At 40.8% G+C, this 18,457-nt stretch overlaps 1 protein-coding gene across 1 annotated transcript; it reads right to left on the reverse strand.

Moving 5' to 3' along the window:
- Positions 1 to 816: 816 nt before the first annotated feature.
- On the reverse strand, positions 817 to 13,204 carry naalad2 (N-acetylated alpha-linked acidic dipeptidase 2). Its single transcript, XM_085795482.1, has 20 exons — positions 12,919 to 13,204; positions 12,402 to 12,513; positions 11,393 to 11,579; positions 10,313 to 10,414; positions 10,037 to 10,162; positions 9,770 to 9,850; positions 9,500 to 9,605; positions 9,314 to 9,407; positions 9,068 to 9,163; positions 8,062 to 8,147; positions 5,045 to 5,164; positions 4,885 to 4,967; positions 4,729 to 4,792; positions 4,576 to 4,643; positions 4,110 to 4,201; positions 3,841 to 3,931; positions 2,741 to 3,005; positions 2,560 to 2,641; positions 2,310 to 2,402; positions 817 to 1,311 (listed from the first exon to the last, which is right to left on the reverse strand). Exons 1-20 carry the CDS (start codon positions 12,998 to 13,000, stop codon positions 1,122 to 1,124), a joined length of 2,220 nt encoding a protein of 739 aa, XP_085651608.1. The 5' UTR covers positions 13,001 to 13,204; the 3' UTR covers positions 817 to 1,121.
- Positions 13,205 to 18,457: the final 5,253 nt, after the last annotated feature.

The raw sequence follows: 18,457 nt of genomic DNA on the forward strand, positions 1-18,457 counted from the left end.
TCTTTGGTACTAGGAATATTCATTAATAGCATCATTCTTGACCCTGGATTTCATTGATTAGTTATGTCGCTGCCACAGATACTGTTCAACATGTACAAACCTGAGGATTAGGTAATAAGTTATTTTTGATTGAATTTATTTAGATTTCATTTCTGTTTAACCTGCCCCAGTCTTTATCAGTGAATCAAAATGTTCCTCCTCTTTCCAGTTATTTCCCATACACCCTTGGCTTCATCCTATTCCCATTTCTTTTTCTACTGAAAAAGACGTTAAGTCATAGTACCAGTTATAAATTGAATGCTGTTTTAAGGAAGCTGGTGTTAAAACAGTCAGGAAACAAAAGTCTTAACTCAACTTTTCAGCAATCACATCTTTATGGGGAGCCTGTTTGAGTGTTGCTGGTTTAAGATCAATAAAGTTAATCAAAATTTTTTCACTAAAATCATTTTATGACCCTCTGTTCAAACGTATAGATGCGGGTACTTTACCTCACCTACCCTTTCCTCCTATGAATACCACAAAGCCTGTTATGTATACGTATTACTTTACTCTTACGTTGATTTAATGTAACTTACTATGAGACAAATTACATTTTTCGATGGTGCGCGAAACTTCTCGAAAGCCTCTTCGGGAATTTCCGGAAAGAGACGGAGATGGCACGAGCTGCTGCTTCAGTAACCGGACTTGTTACACATGGCAGCAGCCACACAGGGCTTTGAATACAATTTGTCTCGGGCTCAAGGAATGAAATAAGACAATAATTAAGTTATACAGCAGTCTACTGTGTTTATTTTTTATTTGATGAGCCTGTGTTTTATATGGATATAAATAGAAATCAGTGCCCTTTTTTGCGACACCCATCACTTTTTTTTTCTCTCAGACCAATACATGTGAAAAGTGTACGTTTTTTTCATCCCATGTGTTAATGGATGGATTCATTTTATTTGGCTCAGTTTTTACAAAACAACAACAAAACAAATGAAAAAAAGTGTAGATTATTACCAGCCACATAAAAAAAATCAGAGTCCAGGTAGTGTAAAACCTCTCATCACAGTTTGATGCTTTAGAATAAGAGTCAGTTGATAGGCCAGTCACATGGCTTTTAGCTGTTTGTGCTTGTTTCATGCAGGTGGTGTTAGGGTCATAGCTGCCGCGTGAACAGTGAATGCTGCGATGCTGATTTGACGCTTGACTTCCTCCCAGGCCTTCTCTGGGTCAGCCGAGTTCTCGATGTCGAACAATGCATCATAGATCCCAGGGAAAGACTCCCCTGCATATTTATTATGGCTGCTGGGAGCAAAAATCACATGTCTGGAACAGAGAGGAGGATGTAATGTTAAAGAGTGCACTGGAGGTGTTGCAGAAACAGCAGAAAACACAGTTTGCAAACCAGCTACAGTCTACATTTGCCCACTAGTGGTTGCAATGGTGAAGTGTGCGTCTAGGTGAGACTTCCCGTGGCTGGTAGAGGTTATCAACAAATGAGACTAGGGATGTCACGATTACTTGCTTTCACAATTAATTGCGGTATTAAACGCCACAATTAATTTATCGTAAAGATTCCTAAATACCGTCACTTACCAAAAAAGATTATGTCAGAACCATCTTGACAAATGTGCGCCAAAGTAAATGTAAATGCACTACTTTACTGGTACTGGTTCAATTACCTAATGTAACATTGAATCGGTAGGAATTTAAAAGTTTGCATGTCATTTGTAATTAAAAAAAAAAAAAAGATTAAAATAAACTTAAACACTTGGTAAAGATGACAGTTAATTCCCCTGGGGAATATAATTGGTCCTTTATTAATAGATACCTAAAATATTTTGTGTAAATTATTAGCTTCGTAATTATTTAGACTATATTTGATTTTACACATACATAGTGTTGGGAAATTAGTTAATGCATAATAATCGTGATAATCGTAATACCGTGATTATTTCTCTGACAATAATTGTACCAAGAAAATGTATAATTGTGACATCCCTAAATGACACTGAATCTGTAGCTTATGGATTTCAATGAGTTAATTTCCAAATAAACTCAGAAATTGTACTTGTAATTATACCTTGATAGGTTTCCACTGCACTCCCCCTAATTAAAAGGTGGGGACTTCAATTGTTCCTATTATTCATTCTCCCAAGTACTCACACCTTCTTCTTATTGTGTCTCCTGGTACCACATGTTGTACTATCCTTACATGTTCCCAAGCACACTCTCACATAGTCTTGGTGCGTTCAGCATCATGTAAACATTCAGTGCACCATTACTCCTGCCTTCAAAGGGGAGAAGGATTGAGAGAGACTAACCTGTAGAAGGGTCTATCAGGTAAGCCCAGGGGGTCAATAAAAGCTCTCTCCAGATACATGAGCTGATCATTCATGATGCGTACCTGCAAAGGACTGATAGACGAACACACACATGCACACCAGATGCTGTTAGACATTTCATTGTAGGAACAGTAAACAAAAGTTAAACTGTGGATGGTAAGCAGAGCACATGCTCCAACAATGTATCCTTTTGTTTGGACAATGAAAATGTATGAAACGTAAAACACACTCTGCTCTGTTGATAGTCTCCAGGCGCTTGTGGAAATCCCTGGCTGCAACAGTGAAGTTTTCCACTGAAGAAAACAGAGAATCTGGAGGTACGGGGGGGGAAAAATCACGACAAATGCAAAGATCTTATAGGGTCACTGCTTTTAATCATGTGAGCAACACTGTGACTGAAATCAACTCACCAAATGTCACCTCATACATCTCCATCTCCTCTGAGTGCCTCTGTGCCAGCTGTGCGATGCTCTTTGCGTACTTTCTCAGTGAGGCTGCGTACTGGGTGGCATCCAGAGGGAGCAGCTGGGAGTCTGCCAGGCTGAAGATGAGTGCGCCTCGCACCTGAGCCACCGCCAACAGTCTTCTGAAGGTGGGGTCGTAAAACTTCTCCACAACCTCAAAGGTCTCATACACACTGTGATAGACTGGATAACTGCTGTATTTCTCTGTTTTCTGAATGAACACACACAGGTTACAATACTAGGTTGAATCCCACACCACCCACAGATAAACACACAATGATTAATAAGCATAGAGGGCAGGAATCAACTAAAACAAACATATAGTGCGTAAAAATGTAAAAAAAAAAGAAAAAAGAATACAACATACACACACACACACACACACACACAATCAGTTAAAGGGATAGTTCACCCAAAATTCAAATTTCACTCATTATCTACTCACCCTCATGTCGACTAAGGGCTGGGAGAATTTTCAGAGTCCTCCATGCCTTCTCAGAGTTACGGGGGGGGTCCGTGCAGCAGTATTTGTCCATATAATGGTTGTGAATGGTGCTCACTTTTCTTCGTTCAAAAAGACACACCAAAAAACATCCAAATACCTCCATACTGGTCGTCTGTAATGTCCCTCTTGTATTGAAGCCCCGACATGAGAAATTGTTCCGAAAAAAATTAAATAAGTCTATGTTTTAAGCTTGTTTGTAGCGGAAGCTCCCAGTGTCTCAGTTCACTGCTCTTCCTGTGTCAAACATGAGGAACAATTTCTCATGTTGGGGCTTCAATACAAGAGGGACATTACAGACGAGCAGCATGGAGGTATTTTGATGTTTTTGGTCTGTCTCTTTGAACGAAGAAAAGTGAGCACCATTCACAACCATTATATGGACAAATACTGCTGCGCGGACCCCCCCGTAACTCAGAGAAGGCACGGAGGACTCTGAAAATTCTCCCAACCCTTAGTCGACATGAGGGTGAGTAGATAATGAGTGAAATTTGAATTTTGGGTGAACTATTCCTTTAAGTAAATGAATCTGTATAAAACAGACCTTGTTCTTGGTGTATCTGGCTCGGCCTGCAGCGATACCCAGACGGATGAAATAGGCCTCAAAGTCGCTGCCTGAGCCGAGTTTACTGATCCTACAGTCAGACAGAATCAACATTCCTCTGGTTCATTTTCTGTATTTCACTCATGTGACAGAACAACACATTTTACACATTTTACCTTTCCTAACTACTGTAGTTTTAAATATAACACACTCGTCAGTTGTCATTTCTCTCACAACCCAAACAAACAGCTGATACTGATGCTTTGTACCTGGGTGCGTCACGGTCATTAGTCCAGTTGTCCCTCTTATGCCAACTCTCATAAAGAGAAACTCCGTCCTCTTCTTCCTCTGGACTGGCAATCTACGTGCAAAAAGAAACAGACAGAGAAATGGGACAGCGTGGATAGAGAGACAGGAAGACAGGATCAGAGACTGTAAGATGCAGTATATTGGTACTTTGCACGTAGGGCTGCACTCAAATGAAATCAAATTGTGATCATCTTGTCAGTCAGACACTGTGATTGCAATATGCTAACAGTTGGAATTGTTGTTTTTGCATTTAAAGCACAAAAAATTATGTGCTTTTAGAATATGGAGAATATGATGTGGAGGCTTTTTGTTTACATTTATCAAACAAAGTTGCAGCTCCTGCAATTTAGACATTGCACTTTGCCGTATTGAGATTTCTATTGTATTTCAATTCATTGCACAGCCCTTGTATATCAATCTTCTCACCTGCTTGGTGATGTCATACACCAAAGTGTGCAGAGATGGAGTGCAGTCAACCCGCAGTGTGTACATCCCTGAAACACACACAGTCATCTGAAAACGACTCCAGCCTTTTCACTGTCCATTGAGAATATTGAGCTGCAGTACAAATACACTCACCCTCTATGGCAGAATCGGCGTTGATGTAAGCTACAGCTCTGTCCTGCAGCAGCTTGGCATTGTCCTGTGGAGAAGGATGATGTGTGGTCAGTGTGTGTGTGTGTGTGTGTGTGTGTATGTATGTCTGTGTATACTGTATGTTGATGTGTTTAGTACCTCTGCCCATTCTGTAGACCCCTGCAGTCCAAATTCTTCTGCATCCCAGCTGGCAAATATTATAGTCCTCCTCGGCCTCCAGCCTACACACAGACACACACAGACACACTGAGTACTGACAACATGATGTACTTTTTTGTTAATCAGCACAGACATGTACCTTTACTGAGCAGCCTGCCTGCACTCCGGACATTTTCATGGACCACTGCAGCCCCAGACATAGGATCGATTCCTCCAAACACCCACGCATCTCGGTGCCCTCCCAGAATCACATACCTGTCTATGCACACACACATACAAGCACACACACAACATAGACCACACAAAGACAATGACACATGTTGATAACAAATTTAGTGATTTTTCTTAACCCTATGTCGCCATTTGTATCAAATTTGATACATGAAAATACATGAGTTTTTCAGACCTCTACATCCTCACTGTGATTTTTTTTCCTGAAAAACCTATTGTATATTATAGCTGCTGCGCAGCAATGGGTCTGGGCTAATTTTGGCAAATTCTGAGCAACAAACAGGAGAATAGCAGGACAGGACAGTTGACCTTATAGTGTTCAATTTGCACCAGTCGAGGATTGAACCTACAACCTCTGGAACCAAAGACCATTGTCTATCGCACTGAGCTAATTGGCAAGTGGCAGTTCAACAGTGGCTTCACAAATTGAGTAGCCATTCACTGTCGCGCAGGCAGATTTGAAACCACAGTAGAAAGAAAAATCAGTTTTTGAGGTAAAATTCTGATATGTATTTGTCAAAAATCCACTATGAGTCTAAGATGTTAGGAGCCTTCGAACATGGTCCAGTCCAAGCTATTTGGATTTTTAAATTTAGAGGCTTACTGTGATGCCACCATCAGTACAACTGTCTTGTGTTTCATGTTGAGGACATCTGACATTTTGATCTGTCATCATCATCATCATCATCATCCTTGCTGGGTCTCGAACTCACAATCTCTGACACCAAGAACCAGCTCTTAACTCGCTGAGCTAATTAGCTGGTAGTGAGACCTGCTGTGTAGCTTCATTTATCGACTCAGGGAGTCAATGCCCGGGCAGCTGTTGTGATGAAATGGTCAAAATGTCAGAAATTCAGTTATCTAAACAAAAATCTGATAATACATAAATTGCATCTTGACAGCATGGAAATGTTGGTGATTTGTTTTTAATGATAGTCAATGCCCGGGCAGCTGTTGTCAAGGCAGATTTCGAAAATGGTCAAAATGTCAGAAATTCTGTTATCTAAACAAAAATCTGATATTACATGGGATCTGGCATGGGGTTGGACATTTCTGTAAGGTTTGGTGAGTTTTCACCCATGGGAAGTATGATTTCCTTGGAAGTAGAAAGAAGAAGATGACACTGGACCTTTGTGCAAAATTTGGTGAGTTTTCGCCCATGGTCCAGTCCAAGCTATTTGTTTTGTTTTTTTAATTTAGAGGCTTGCTGTAATGTCACCATGAGGACATCTGGCATTTTGATGTGTCATTATCATCATCACCCTGGCTGGGTCTTGAACCCACATCCCCTCGCATCCAAACCAGCACTTAACTCAGTGAGCTAATTATCTGGAAGTAAGCCATGGTGTGTGTCTTCTCAAATAGACTCAGGGAGTCAATGTCCGGGCAGCTGTTGTAAAGGCAGATTTCAAAAATGGTCAAAATGCCAGAAATTCTGTTATCTAAACAAAAATCTGTTAATACATAAATTGCATCTAGACAGCATGGAAATGTTGGTGATTTGTTTTTAATAATAAGTGTTTTGCTTCATAAGAGAAAATCTGATGTTTAAAAATGTCACTCTTACATTGACTGCAGTTGCTCCCATGAGAGCAGAATTCAAAATGTTCTCAAAAATTCTGTTTTTGAGATAAAATTCTGATATTTGCCAAACTTCATCAACCATGACTCTAGAATATTCTCAATTTTTTTCAGGAAGATTGAAAATGTATTTATCAAGAATTTGATGGTATATGTTTACAGTACTGTTTACAGTCAAACATTTTCATGCACTGTAGGCTCAATTTTTGCTTAATCAAAAATCAGAGAAACAAGTTTTGTTGAGGACAGTCTGGAGATGCTCTGTAGCAAGTTTGGTGACAATTGAGCAAAAATTGTGGGAGGATATACATTTTAAAAGTTTTACAGTTATTGAAAAAAACAGAGTGATGGACTTCATAATTTGTAATAAGTTTAAGTGGACAAAAGTTTCAGCAGTATTGAGGCTACATTGTGGTGAAGTTTCAACACTGTAGCATCTACCGTTGGTTTGGTAGGAATTTTTAAAGTTTTTAAATTTAAACGCTTATTGTGCCCCCCCTAGGAGGGGGGGGCACATGTCCTTGGAGTTGAGTGCATCTGGCATGGGACTGAACCTTTGTGCAAAGTTTGGTGAGTTTTCGCCCATGGGAAGTATGACTTCCTTGGAAGAAGAAGAAAGAAAGAAAGAAGAAGAAGAAGAAGAAGAAGAAGAAGAAGAAGAAGAAGAAGAATTCCTAGGAATACAATAGTGTCCCGGCAGCTTAGCTGCCCGGACCCTAAAGAAGAAGAAGAAGAAGAAGAAGAAGAAGAAGAAGAAGAAGAAGAAGAAGAAGAATTCCTAGGAATACAATAGTGTCCCGGCAGCTTAGCTGCCCGGACCCTAAAGAAGAAGAAGAAGAAGAAGAAGAAGAAGAAGAATTCCTAGGAATACAAATGTGTCCCGGCAGCTTAGCTGCCCGGACCCTAAAGAAGAAGAAGAAGAAGAAGAAAGAATTCCTAGGAATACAATAGGTTCCCGGCAGCTTAGCTGCCCGGACCCTAATTAGATACAGCAGGTATGTAAGGTAATTTTCTATGCAAATCTCCTATTCAAAAAATAAATAAATACATTTTTTGGACTTGTATATTTTACATCTTTTGTCAGAAGGTCCAATAAAGGGTCCAATTTCAAAATTTTAGAATTTTCTTACAATGATTTCATGGTTCAGGCTTTACAGGGCTTGTGAAACATCTGGCAACATTTTCTGCCAAATGCTTTGATCCTCTCATTCTAGCCATTTTTTCCTTCTTTATAACTATCAGTATTAGAATCAATAGTGGCATTAGCAGTGTTGCTTGCATAGTTGTGTGTAAAATGTTGCAGAAACCCTGAACAGAGGGTTAGAGCAGGCTGGGTGTCGGTACCTGGCTCCAGAGCTCCTCTGATCCTGCCAATGACGTTGTAGATCCTGGTTACCTGGTTGTTAGTGTGGATGTTCATGCGCACCTTCCTGGGACAGACAGATGGTTAAGAAATGACTGGTACACTCATGAACATGTGAAGAGATGGAGGAGAGAGTGAGAGGAAATGACTGATGTGAGCAGGACTAGAAAGTGTGATAAGTTTATAACAAATTATGAAAAATAATGTTTTTCTTTTATGTTCTGATGCACAGTGTTAATTCATGCAATGAGGGAACCTGGCAGTTAAAGCAGAAGTAAGCGATCCTGTCGTTTTGGCTAACTTCCTGTCAGTCGATGGAGTTAGCAGTCCCCGCCCTCGTCCCTACGTCACCACATTCACGCGCATCCCTTGGCTGCACACACAGAGAGGACCGCCCCTTTATGCCGTTCTCTCTCCTCATTGGATAAAGGTTGTAGGATACAAGGAAAGTTTTCTCCTCGACTTACAGCAGAGCAGAGTGACTGACAGACCCGTGTTTCAGACCAAACACTCAATATAAGTGATTGCCGTCGGAAGATATAACTATTTAAGACTTATATTAACACAAATATTCTGCTTACTTCTGCTTTAAACAGAGTGGAACAGAGAAGAGGGGTGACACAATTTATTGTTATGTGCGGTTGCTCGTACTGCTGAAAACCCCCTCGACTTCTATGTTCCTGTTGTTGCATATGGTTGCATACTACATGCATAATTTGTGAGTCTTGCATATTATGTGTGTGAATGTGTATGCATGTCCCACGTCACACACAGAAGCCACAAGGGCCTCCATTGTACTTCAGTTGGCTTGTTGCCACTGGGCCATTAGATGAGAGCTGAACAAGAGAAGAGCAGTGACAGAAAGAGGGAGAGACAGTCTGAATACTAAAACACAGAAGGTAGTGTTTAGGAGTGACTATTACCTGGAGGATGACTCTCAATAAGACACTGCATAAAACACTTTCTTTTTTTAACAAAAGCTCTTACTGGCTCTTGAAGTCATCAGTAAAGCCTGGACCAATCCTGTAGGAGACATTCAGACTGCCTTTCCAGTTGTTGGGTGGAATTTGTCCTCCCATGTTCCTGTTGAATTGTAAATAATTCACATATTCTGTAAATAATACAAATCAGCTGCTTATTTCACTCAAGGACCCCAATAAAATTTTTAGTTTCTTGCCCTAAATTCCAGTTTCAACTAAAAGTTAAAATAGGGGGGAAAAAAACACTTTGTACTTAAGCAGGTGAACGGCATCGTGGAAGCCGATTGGATGCACAGGAATCTTGGGGAGTCCCACTCCATCCTCAAGGCTGAACCTGTAGGTGTATTCTGTGAGGGAGGAATAAGTGAGATGAATTTACACACACATACACGGCACACTTGTATAGGTTGTAGCACAGCCGGTACAACAACGCACACACCTTTAGCAGGGTATCCCGGTGTGAGCGGGTCTCCTGCTCCGTTCAGATTGAGAACATTTCCTCTCTGAGCTCCTCCACCGGGCAGATTCCAGCCATTAGGGTAGGGCTACACACACACACACACACACACACAAAAAAAAAAAAAAAAAAAAAAAAAAAATTGCTTCTAAGGTCGACCATATGCCCGTATTTTCATAAAATACTTTCATACCTCCTCTACATTAACAATGGCAGTTACACAATCACATGCACAGTTTCATCCGGCTCTACCTGGACTCCTGAAGCCCAGTAGTCTGCTGGGTCTGAGAACATAATGATCCCCTTTGCTCCGGCTAACATGGCGTTCTTCACCTGGTGCATAGACGAAGACAGACACACAGCAGTATTTATTTTCTATTTCTCTGCGTCATGACGAAAACTCATATCATCCAACCATCATGATTGATGATTTGAATGACTGGACTTTGGCGGATTGCATTATTTGATTTCCTTTTAGCTTTTAGATGCTCGGTGACTGACAGTGATCTGACTTCCTACCTTATTGCCTCTAAATATTTTCCCATATCTGACAATGACGATCTTCCCAGTTACATTGATGCCCATCTCCCTCTCCAGCTGGAAGAAGTCTTCTGTTCGACCATAGTTCACGTAAACCAAATCTCCCTGGAGACAGAGACAGAAAGAAGAGACAGATGGGTGGGGATGAGGATGAGTTATGTTTAAAATCCATGTTAACTACTGGCATTGCTGCAGTGAAACTATTAAAACATCAGTCATAATAAGGTTGTGTGTTATGTTTTTGTGTGTGTGTACCTCAGGTTGTCCCTTAGCAGAGAAGGCACTGTATGGAGGCACAATGTCTGAGACATTTTCATAGCCCTGTGGGACCGGCTCCGCCAATGACGTGTTAAACACCTGAGAAAGTTACAATGGATGAAATTAGGTGAGAAGAAATTACTAAAATTATTATTTGTACAAAACATGGGAAGGTCTGATATAATATGATGTTTTATCATAGGTCATACAACAGTTTATACAATTGGAGAAGAATGTGGAATACGAGGATTTCTACCTTTTCCTTTTAATTGTTTTGGTATTTTTTGTTATTTTATAGATCTTTTTTAGTAGTAACTGAAGAAAACTACACACTAAGACGTAACTGTCAATCGGTCAGTTGGTTAATCAAGAAGAAAAGCAGCCTATAAATTTCAGGATTTGAAATCCATTACTGACTTATTTGAAATGTAAAACCTGATGGCACTGAAGTACCTAACCACATCCTCGTTGCATACTGTAATATGGCCCTGCAGTAACCCCAGTTTGTTTGTTGACACCTATCTTACAACAAGGCTATAAATGGACCTGAGCTGTCTTACAGAGGTAGAGTGGAGAGGTGGAGAAAAGGCCTGCAGAAACATGTGGGTGTGTTTTTAATGTAACTGTCTGATCTCCACATGCACTCTGTCTACAACTTTTTTATTTTTCCAAACACACTGAGCAGCAGTCAGGGCTTTGGACTGAATTAGTGTTATTGTTTTGTATGTGATAAATTCACAATCCCTTTGAGATTTTTGTCACCAGGGGAAAATGTGGAGAATGGAGCCTTTCATCAGTGTTTGGAGCAGTAAAAAAAAGAAAGAAAGAAAGAAGATAATTCAATCAATGATTGTTTGGCAAACAGTAAACTCAAGTTATTTTACAGTAGCTTCACACTGTGATGTAACTGGCTCTCCAGAGGGTGTGTGACCGCTGTCCTAATGCTATAATAGATGGGAGCGGAAAATAATGATGAATATGCACCAGAGAGACTTTTTGCAAGGTGTGTGTTTTTTATAGGTTGAAATTATATGTGCTCTCTGGAGATCATTGTCCGTGTACATGTAGCTACCACACCTCATTGCCCAGCTGATCAACAATGGAGATGTAATTCGGCTGTGATTTGTTGGGGTAGGACAACAGCACGTCGTAGGGGACCATCTCCACTGAGTCCAGGCCAAACTCCTGCCACTCTCTCCTGACCTGCTCTGCATACCTCAGATTCTGCTCTGTACCAGCCAGGTGGGGGAGTCGTGTTAATTTCCTGTGAAGAAGATGAGACAGTAACTGAGGTAAGCGTTTTCCACAGGAAGAAAATATTGCTGCTGACTTGATACGGAACTTGTTTTGATTTGGACCTACTGCCTCTGGGTAAAAGCTGAATATCCACACTGTAAGCTGGTTTAGCGCTACAGGTCATCATGGCTGCTGATACTCTTTGTTCACGATGATCTAAAGAAAGCCAAAGACGCCATTTGGGTCTGTGGATTTGTTCATGAGTCGAAGCATTGTGTGGCATCTCCCTCGTCTTACCTTTGGTTTGGCTCTGCTAACTAGCTAAAAATTTAAATATACAGTCTCGATAAAGATTGTTTTCTTAATTTCAATATTCAAAACCATAAATTAAGACAAATATGAAGTTTAAAATACACAGTACATGCATGCAAATATCTTGCTGATGTTTCATTTGGATTTATTTGAACACAGAATGATCCATGCCTTAAAAGGTCTTTGAGGTTTCTTGATTTCAACAATGTTTGGCTGCATGGGTCTGTGAGTCAGTGAGGTTAAAGAGGCGACAGGTTAGTGTCAATATTATTTTAAGACACATCATGCTGAGAGTTGTGTTGATGGAGTCGCTCCATGGAAAATTAGGTTATAACAGATTTTTGACTCTCTGGTGCTTTGAACATTCAGTGGCATCGATAAAGATATTAGTCTTGGCAAATCTGATTCAACCCTCATACAAGGCATTCCCCCATTAAACCATACATTGTATCTATGCATTTAGTTTTCATTCCCTGTGCTAGTAGAGAGGCCAGGTTGTGTGTGTGTGGGTAGTGATTTTCATTTTTTTTTTTTTTACCTTAGATGTTCTCTGATCTGGTTTGGCTTCATTTCATCCAGAAACTCCCTCAGATACTTGCTGGATGAACTGCTGCTTGCAGTGTTTGAATGTGTGGGCTTTGCAAACCAGCCTACAGCACACACCGTTCAAACAGTGTCAGTTTACTTCAGACAACGTGACATCACCATGTGATTAAAACAACTTTTTTGCATGCACTTTTTTGTCAGAAGCTTCCTTTCATCATCATTTTAAGAAGTTGGGGTTATGGATAGCAAGTGTTAACCTGCTGTGAGCACAAAGATGTGAAATATGTCAGAGTGGTGACAAACTAAAGCGAACACACAAAACAGCCACGCATCTGGAAGATTCAGCTTAAACAGCTATGAGAAGATAATATTCTGATGAAATTGACTGAAGAAACTCATAGTTTTACTGTAACTCACTGTGTTATGTAGCTGTTTATACTATAAACAGACATGCAGACTGGAGCACACAGTAGAAATTGCTTGTGGATTGTTGTGTTCTTGTTGCTTACCTATAGTGAAGCCCAGGAAGAACAAAGCCGTCACGACCACAATCCACCAGATCCACCAAACTAACCTGCTCTCTTTTCTCATCGTAGAGCAGCAGAGACTTCCACTCTAAGTGACAGCACTGACTCTGCAGAGCACGCTCGCAGAGAATGAGATAGAGATAGAGAGCAATTTGTTTAAGTAGTGCACAGTGGGGGCAGAATGAGATAGAGCGAGTCAGAGAGAGAGAGAGAGGGAGGGAGGAGGGTAGGTGACAGCGAGTATTTGGCAACAGGAGAGACAATGTGTGAACGTTGCAGAGGAATACAAAGAGGGAGTTTGTCATTACTGCCGTGAATGACCAGTGGACTAATGATTATGTTGTGAGCCTTGGCCGCTCCCGTGCTGACTCAGTAATACTAAACCTGAGCCTCGATGGCCAAGAATCCACTCTGGGGACAGTTTTTCCCCAAAAGAATAATTGAAAAAAAAAAAAAAAACTTGAGTGACCCCTGCAGGGAAATTACTTTGTTACAATGCAGCACTCATTTGAAAGAGGACAGTGGAAGTAAAAAAAAAAAAGGGAAAAGTTCAATAAAAGAATAATGGTTATATAAACATTCAAAAATGCACAACATAGTGCAACATTGTGCTCATCAGCTGGGGGTGGTGTTTAGGATGCTATTTCAAGCGTTCTTTGGACAGCTGTATAGTCCCCCCAACTGTGAAACTGTGGAAATACTCCACAGTGATCCCTATACCCAAAAAAAGCACCACCACAGCTCTAAACGACCTCAGGCCTGTGGCTCTCACCTCCCTGGCGATGAAAGCCATGGAGAGAGTCATTAAACAACATATCATTACAGTAACCGACATTGCAATGGATCCACTACAGTTTGCATAATCGTGCAGGAAGAGGCATTGACGATGCAAAATCCAAAATCCAAATACCACAGCTAGACTTCTGTTTGCTGATTTCTCCTCAACATTCTGCACCCTGCAGCCTCACGATTCTCCCACTTCCATCTGGATGACCGGCTAATTCTGTGGATCCTGGATTTTTTTATCTAACAGGTCACAGAGGGTCAGGGTCAACAACATCTTCTCTGACCTCCGCCACACCTCAAATGGTTCCCCCCAAGGCTGTGTGCTGTCACCTCTGCTCTACATCCTGTATACAGATGACTGCAGATCCACACAGCCCAACTGCCACCTGGTCAAATATGCTGATGACACAGTCCTCCTGTCTCTGCTGTCGGGCCCCTCCCAACATCATGGACCTGCTCTTCAGGAGTTTGTAGAGTGGTGTGACAGCTCTCGCCTGGAACTGAACATCAGCAAAACCAAAGAGTTGGTGATTCTAACAAGCAGAAGGAACTGTCTGCAGCAGTTATCACCTCCATCCATGGTGAGCCCATGGAACTAGTGGAGGAGTACAAATATCTGGGAACTATCTTCGACAGCCAACTGAAATTCTCCTCCAATACAGAGGAGATCCTCAGGAAAAGCCAGAAGCGAGTTCACCTCCTAAGGAAGCTCAACTCCTTTGGAGTGAGCAGGAACATTCTGTTGACTTTTTACCAGTCTTTCATTGAGAGCATCATGACATTCTCAATTACATGCTGGTTTCATTCAATCAGCCTTCAGAACAGAAACCGCGTGCAAAAATCCCTGACTGTCTGCTCCAAGATTATTGGACATCCAGTTCGAACCATAACATCAATCTACGAGCAGCAGACATGCAGACTAGCGAGGCGGATCTTAGGCGATCCCTCGCATGTACTCCACCCAGCGTTTGTTTGGCTCCCCCCTGGACGGAGGCTCCGCTGCCCCATTTGCAAGACTCAGAGGAGGAGGGCAACCTTCATCCCCAGGGCTGTCAGCCTCCTCAACTCTGAACTCTGAACTCATGAACACACATAAGCACACACACATAGACACACACATATCCACATCCCTCACCCCTTCTCCACTTCAACTGACGTACACTGAATGTCTAGAGACTATTTATTAATTTATTTTATATTTATCGTCTTTGTTTTTGTTTGGGTTTGTTTTTAACTTAAGCTTGCTGCTACCTGCTGCTTTTTATTGCCCCTTGGGGATAAATAAAGTTTTTGATTGATTGATACTATAGATAGAAGTTTATGTGCAATATTGAATCACATATGAAAAATAGCAACATGCAAAGTAGATTAACAATGTTATGTTATGTGTACAGGTAAACTGAATGAATCAACAGTACGTGAACAGCAGAGCACTGATGACGACTGTGAACTATAACTGTGATGAACTGTGTGCAACAATGAGTGTTACACAGGATCAGTAGAGGCATCTACTTGCTAATATCATTTAACAAGAAGCTAAAGTAACTAAAACTGTAATAATATAGTGATCAAATCCTGAAAAGGACAGTCAGCAGATCTCAGTTTAGTTTAACACAGGGGTGGCTATGTTTTAGACGGTGGCATCAAAACACCAACAAGGGAATATTATTTTGAAAGAGTGTCTGATGTGAGTAGGATTGATACCAAAGAGCATCAAAGCTTTTCTGGAGGCCCAAGCTAGACGTTGGTTTATCCATTAATATATGGCCCAGTCGCAAATACTGTAATTCCTTCAGTAGTGTATTGACGTAAACAAGTCTATACGCTTCATATCAGTGGAAGTCGTTAGAATTTAGGGTGTAGCTCTGCTTCCGTCAGTTAATCACACTTAGGAAATATATGTAGGAGATATAATAATATCCTTAATCATTGTGTTAAATCATAGCTGGCGACATCTTCAGGGAGGTTCTTCATGTTGCTTTGAGACTGGTGGATGAACTGATGAAAAGATAACAGACAAAGGGTCAAAGGTCATGGTTCAGTTCAGTTCAGTTCAGTTCAGTTCAGTTCAGTTTTATTCATATCCCGAGGGAAATTGGATTTGCAGCAAGCATTACAGACACAAGACAAAAAAAAAACAGTATCCAAGACATCGACATGTCACTAGCCACAACATAGTGCAGTAATACATTAAAAGTAATAAAAACATACTACTAATAAATTACTGTTGATAATAATAATAATAATAATACATAACACATAATGCTCTGCGCAAGTAAGAATGTAAACAGTCTACACAATGCATTAAAGTGCATAGTGCTGCAAGAATTGAAAATAAAAATAAGATAAACAACACTTAGTACCCAAGTGCATTTAAGTGCAGAGGCCTGAGAGTATAGCCAAGCCTAGCCCAGGAGATTAAGCCTGTCTATGGCAGCAGGGATAAAGGAGACCCTGGCACGCCGCGTTCTGGTCTTAGGCATCCTAAAACAGCGTCCAGATGGGAGGAGGTCAAACTCCTTATAAAGTGGGTGGTCAGGACAGTCAATAATAAGCTAATTAGCTTTGGTCCATTCGCTTGAGATATATGTCCTGAAGCTGGGCTTGCTGCACCCCGATCACCTTGCTTGCCACTTTGGTAAGCCTTGCTAGCCTGTTTTTGTTGGACAGGGTGAGGAATCCAAACCAGGCCACACAGCAACAAGTAAGAACAGACTCGATAAAACATTGATAGAATAAGGTCATTAAGATATTGCAGACTTTGAATGAATTCAATTTTCTTAAAAAGAACAGGCGCTGCTGAACCTTTTTACATACTACATCTGTGTTTGCTTCAAAACTCATCTTATTGTCGATGAGAGTCCCTAAATATTTATATTCTGATACAATCTCAACCTCCTTGTCCTGAATGATTGTCCGAGGAGTGATAGGTTGGGATTTTCGGAAATCATGGTCACTGTGAAATCACTTTGTTTGGCCATGACTCAAGACTTTATTTACTATTTATTGCCAAAATCCACACAAAAGATAATGATGATAATAATGAAGTGATGATATGATACATCATAATGTACTCCAACAGCAGCCATTGTTCAACAACAACTGAAGAAATGGAGCAGAGAGAGAAATGTGCTGGCTTGTTTACTGTACGTGGATTATATAGCTACGTATATATACGCTCAGACACATTTTCCCCACACTGTAAGATCTGGCCTCTGTCGTGCTTGACCCCTACTGCTTTTGTTGAACAGCTGTGTGGGGTGGAGGGTGGCTCTTTCATGCGGTGGGCTGGAGCGTGAAGCGGGGAGGAGACTCAGCTCTCAGGAATGTGGGGAGGACACCGAGCACGGCTCTGCTCCATCCTCGGCTCATTTTATCTATAGAAGAATAACCTCAGTTCAACCAACAGCCCTGCTGAGCTCGTTCATGGATGTTGAATTTTACTTTTCAATCAAATGATAAACATTTTAAATGTAGCAACAGGCTCATATTTTCTGGTGTTACTATATTTCCACAAAAACACTATACCAGTGTTGGATTTTATTCTGTCGCTACACTAGAGAGCATCATATTATCTGAAACACCAAAAATACATAGAGCAGCAAGCAAGGAAATGATCTCTGGTGGTGGTGGATCGATGTGTAACCAGAAAGAAACACAGTTTGACCCCCATGTTAAAAAAACAGCACTTTGAATCTTCAGGGAAAAAAAACAAACATGGCGGCATGTTTGAAATGTGATAGGGGAGAGTGGGGTAATGTGAGACACCGGGTAATGTGAGACACCCCCTATATCTAGAAAACGGAACACATTTATGGTCATCTGACCATTATGTTTTAAAGCCCCTTCCATTACCCCATGGTCATGAAGTAGAGGACCTCATGATGCTGTGGAAAGCATGTTGTTTTCACAAAAATATGATTTTTGCATGTAAAAGTAAATTTTCTTGCTGTCAACTTAATCAACTGCTGTGCCAAAGCAAATTGATTCACGTAAAAAAACTTATATGATACATGATGATGAACTACCAACACATACAACCATGTGATGATGCTGGCTGAAAATTAGCCTGAATTTCTAAGAGAGGTCGTTTTTTCTAAAATGGGGGTGTTGGGGTAAAGTGAGACAAATGCTGCGGGGTAAAGTGAGACCATGGATGTATTATAATAAATCCATGAGTGAGACTGTGAGCACACCATACACAAAGATTTACACTAGAATCTCGTCCCCCAAGCCAGAAATCTCGCGTGATCAAACATGACCTGTAGCCACACTGCTTTGTTATGCTATGTGCTCTCAGTCAGCTCACTTCTTTATTGGTTAAATTAAATTTTAGTCACATTCCACATAAAAGAGGACTTTTGATCAAAATGGTCACAATTGTCGGGTCCTACAATCTGACCCCCAGACTATCTAACTGGTTCTATCTGTCATTTAAATGTTTTGTGTTGTATTTGATTTTGTTCTTGAGTCACTTTGTGTTGAGAAAAAAAGTGCTTAATTGACCAATCCCCATGATTCTATTACTAGTCCGACATTAGTTCTGGGAAGTGTGGTTGTCAAGCTAGCTGTCAGGATTCTAACTGTTACAACATGTGTTGTTATGGTAGTTTCAGAGTGGAAAAAGTAAGTGGATCAGTTTACCCCATTGATTTCTCTGGTTTGTCTCAGTTTACCCCTGGGCTGGGGTAAAGTGAGACACAAGACCACTTTTTTTAAAACAATCATATTTTCA

The sequence above is a fragment of the Trachurus japonicus genome, chromosome 13 (genome assembly GCF_045865225.1).
Source record: "Trachurus japonicus isolate A0001 chromosome 13, Traja_1.0".
Lineage (NCBI taxonomy): Eukaryota > Metazoa > Chordata > Actinopteri > Carangiformes > Carangidae > Trachurus > Trachurus japonicus.

Coding starts and splice junctions, on each gene's coding strand:
- naalad2 (XM_085795482.1), bottom strand. CDS start 13,000: ATGAGAAAAGAGAGCAGGTTAGTTTGGTGGATCTGGTGGATTGTGGTC. Junction 9,851..10,036: donor AAATATTTAGAGGCAATAAG/GTAGGAAGTCAG, acceptor TCTATGCACCAG/GTGAAGAACGCCATGTTAGC. Junction 3,006..3,840: donor CCAGATACACCAAGAACAAG/GTCTGTTTTATA, acceptor GTGTTCATTCAG/AAAACAGAGAAATACAGCAG.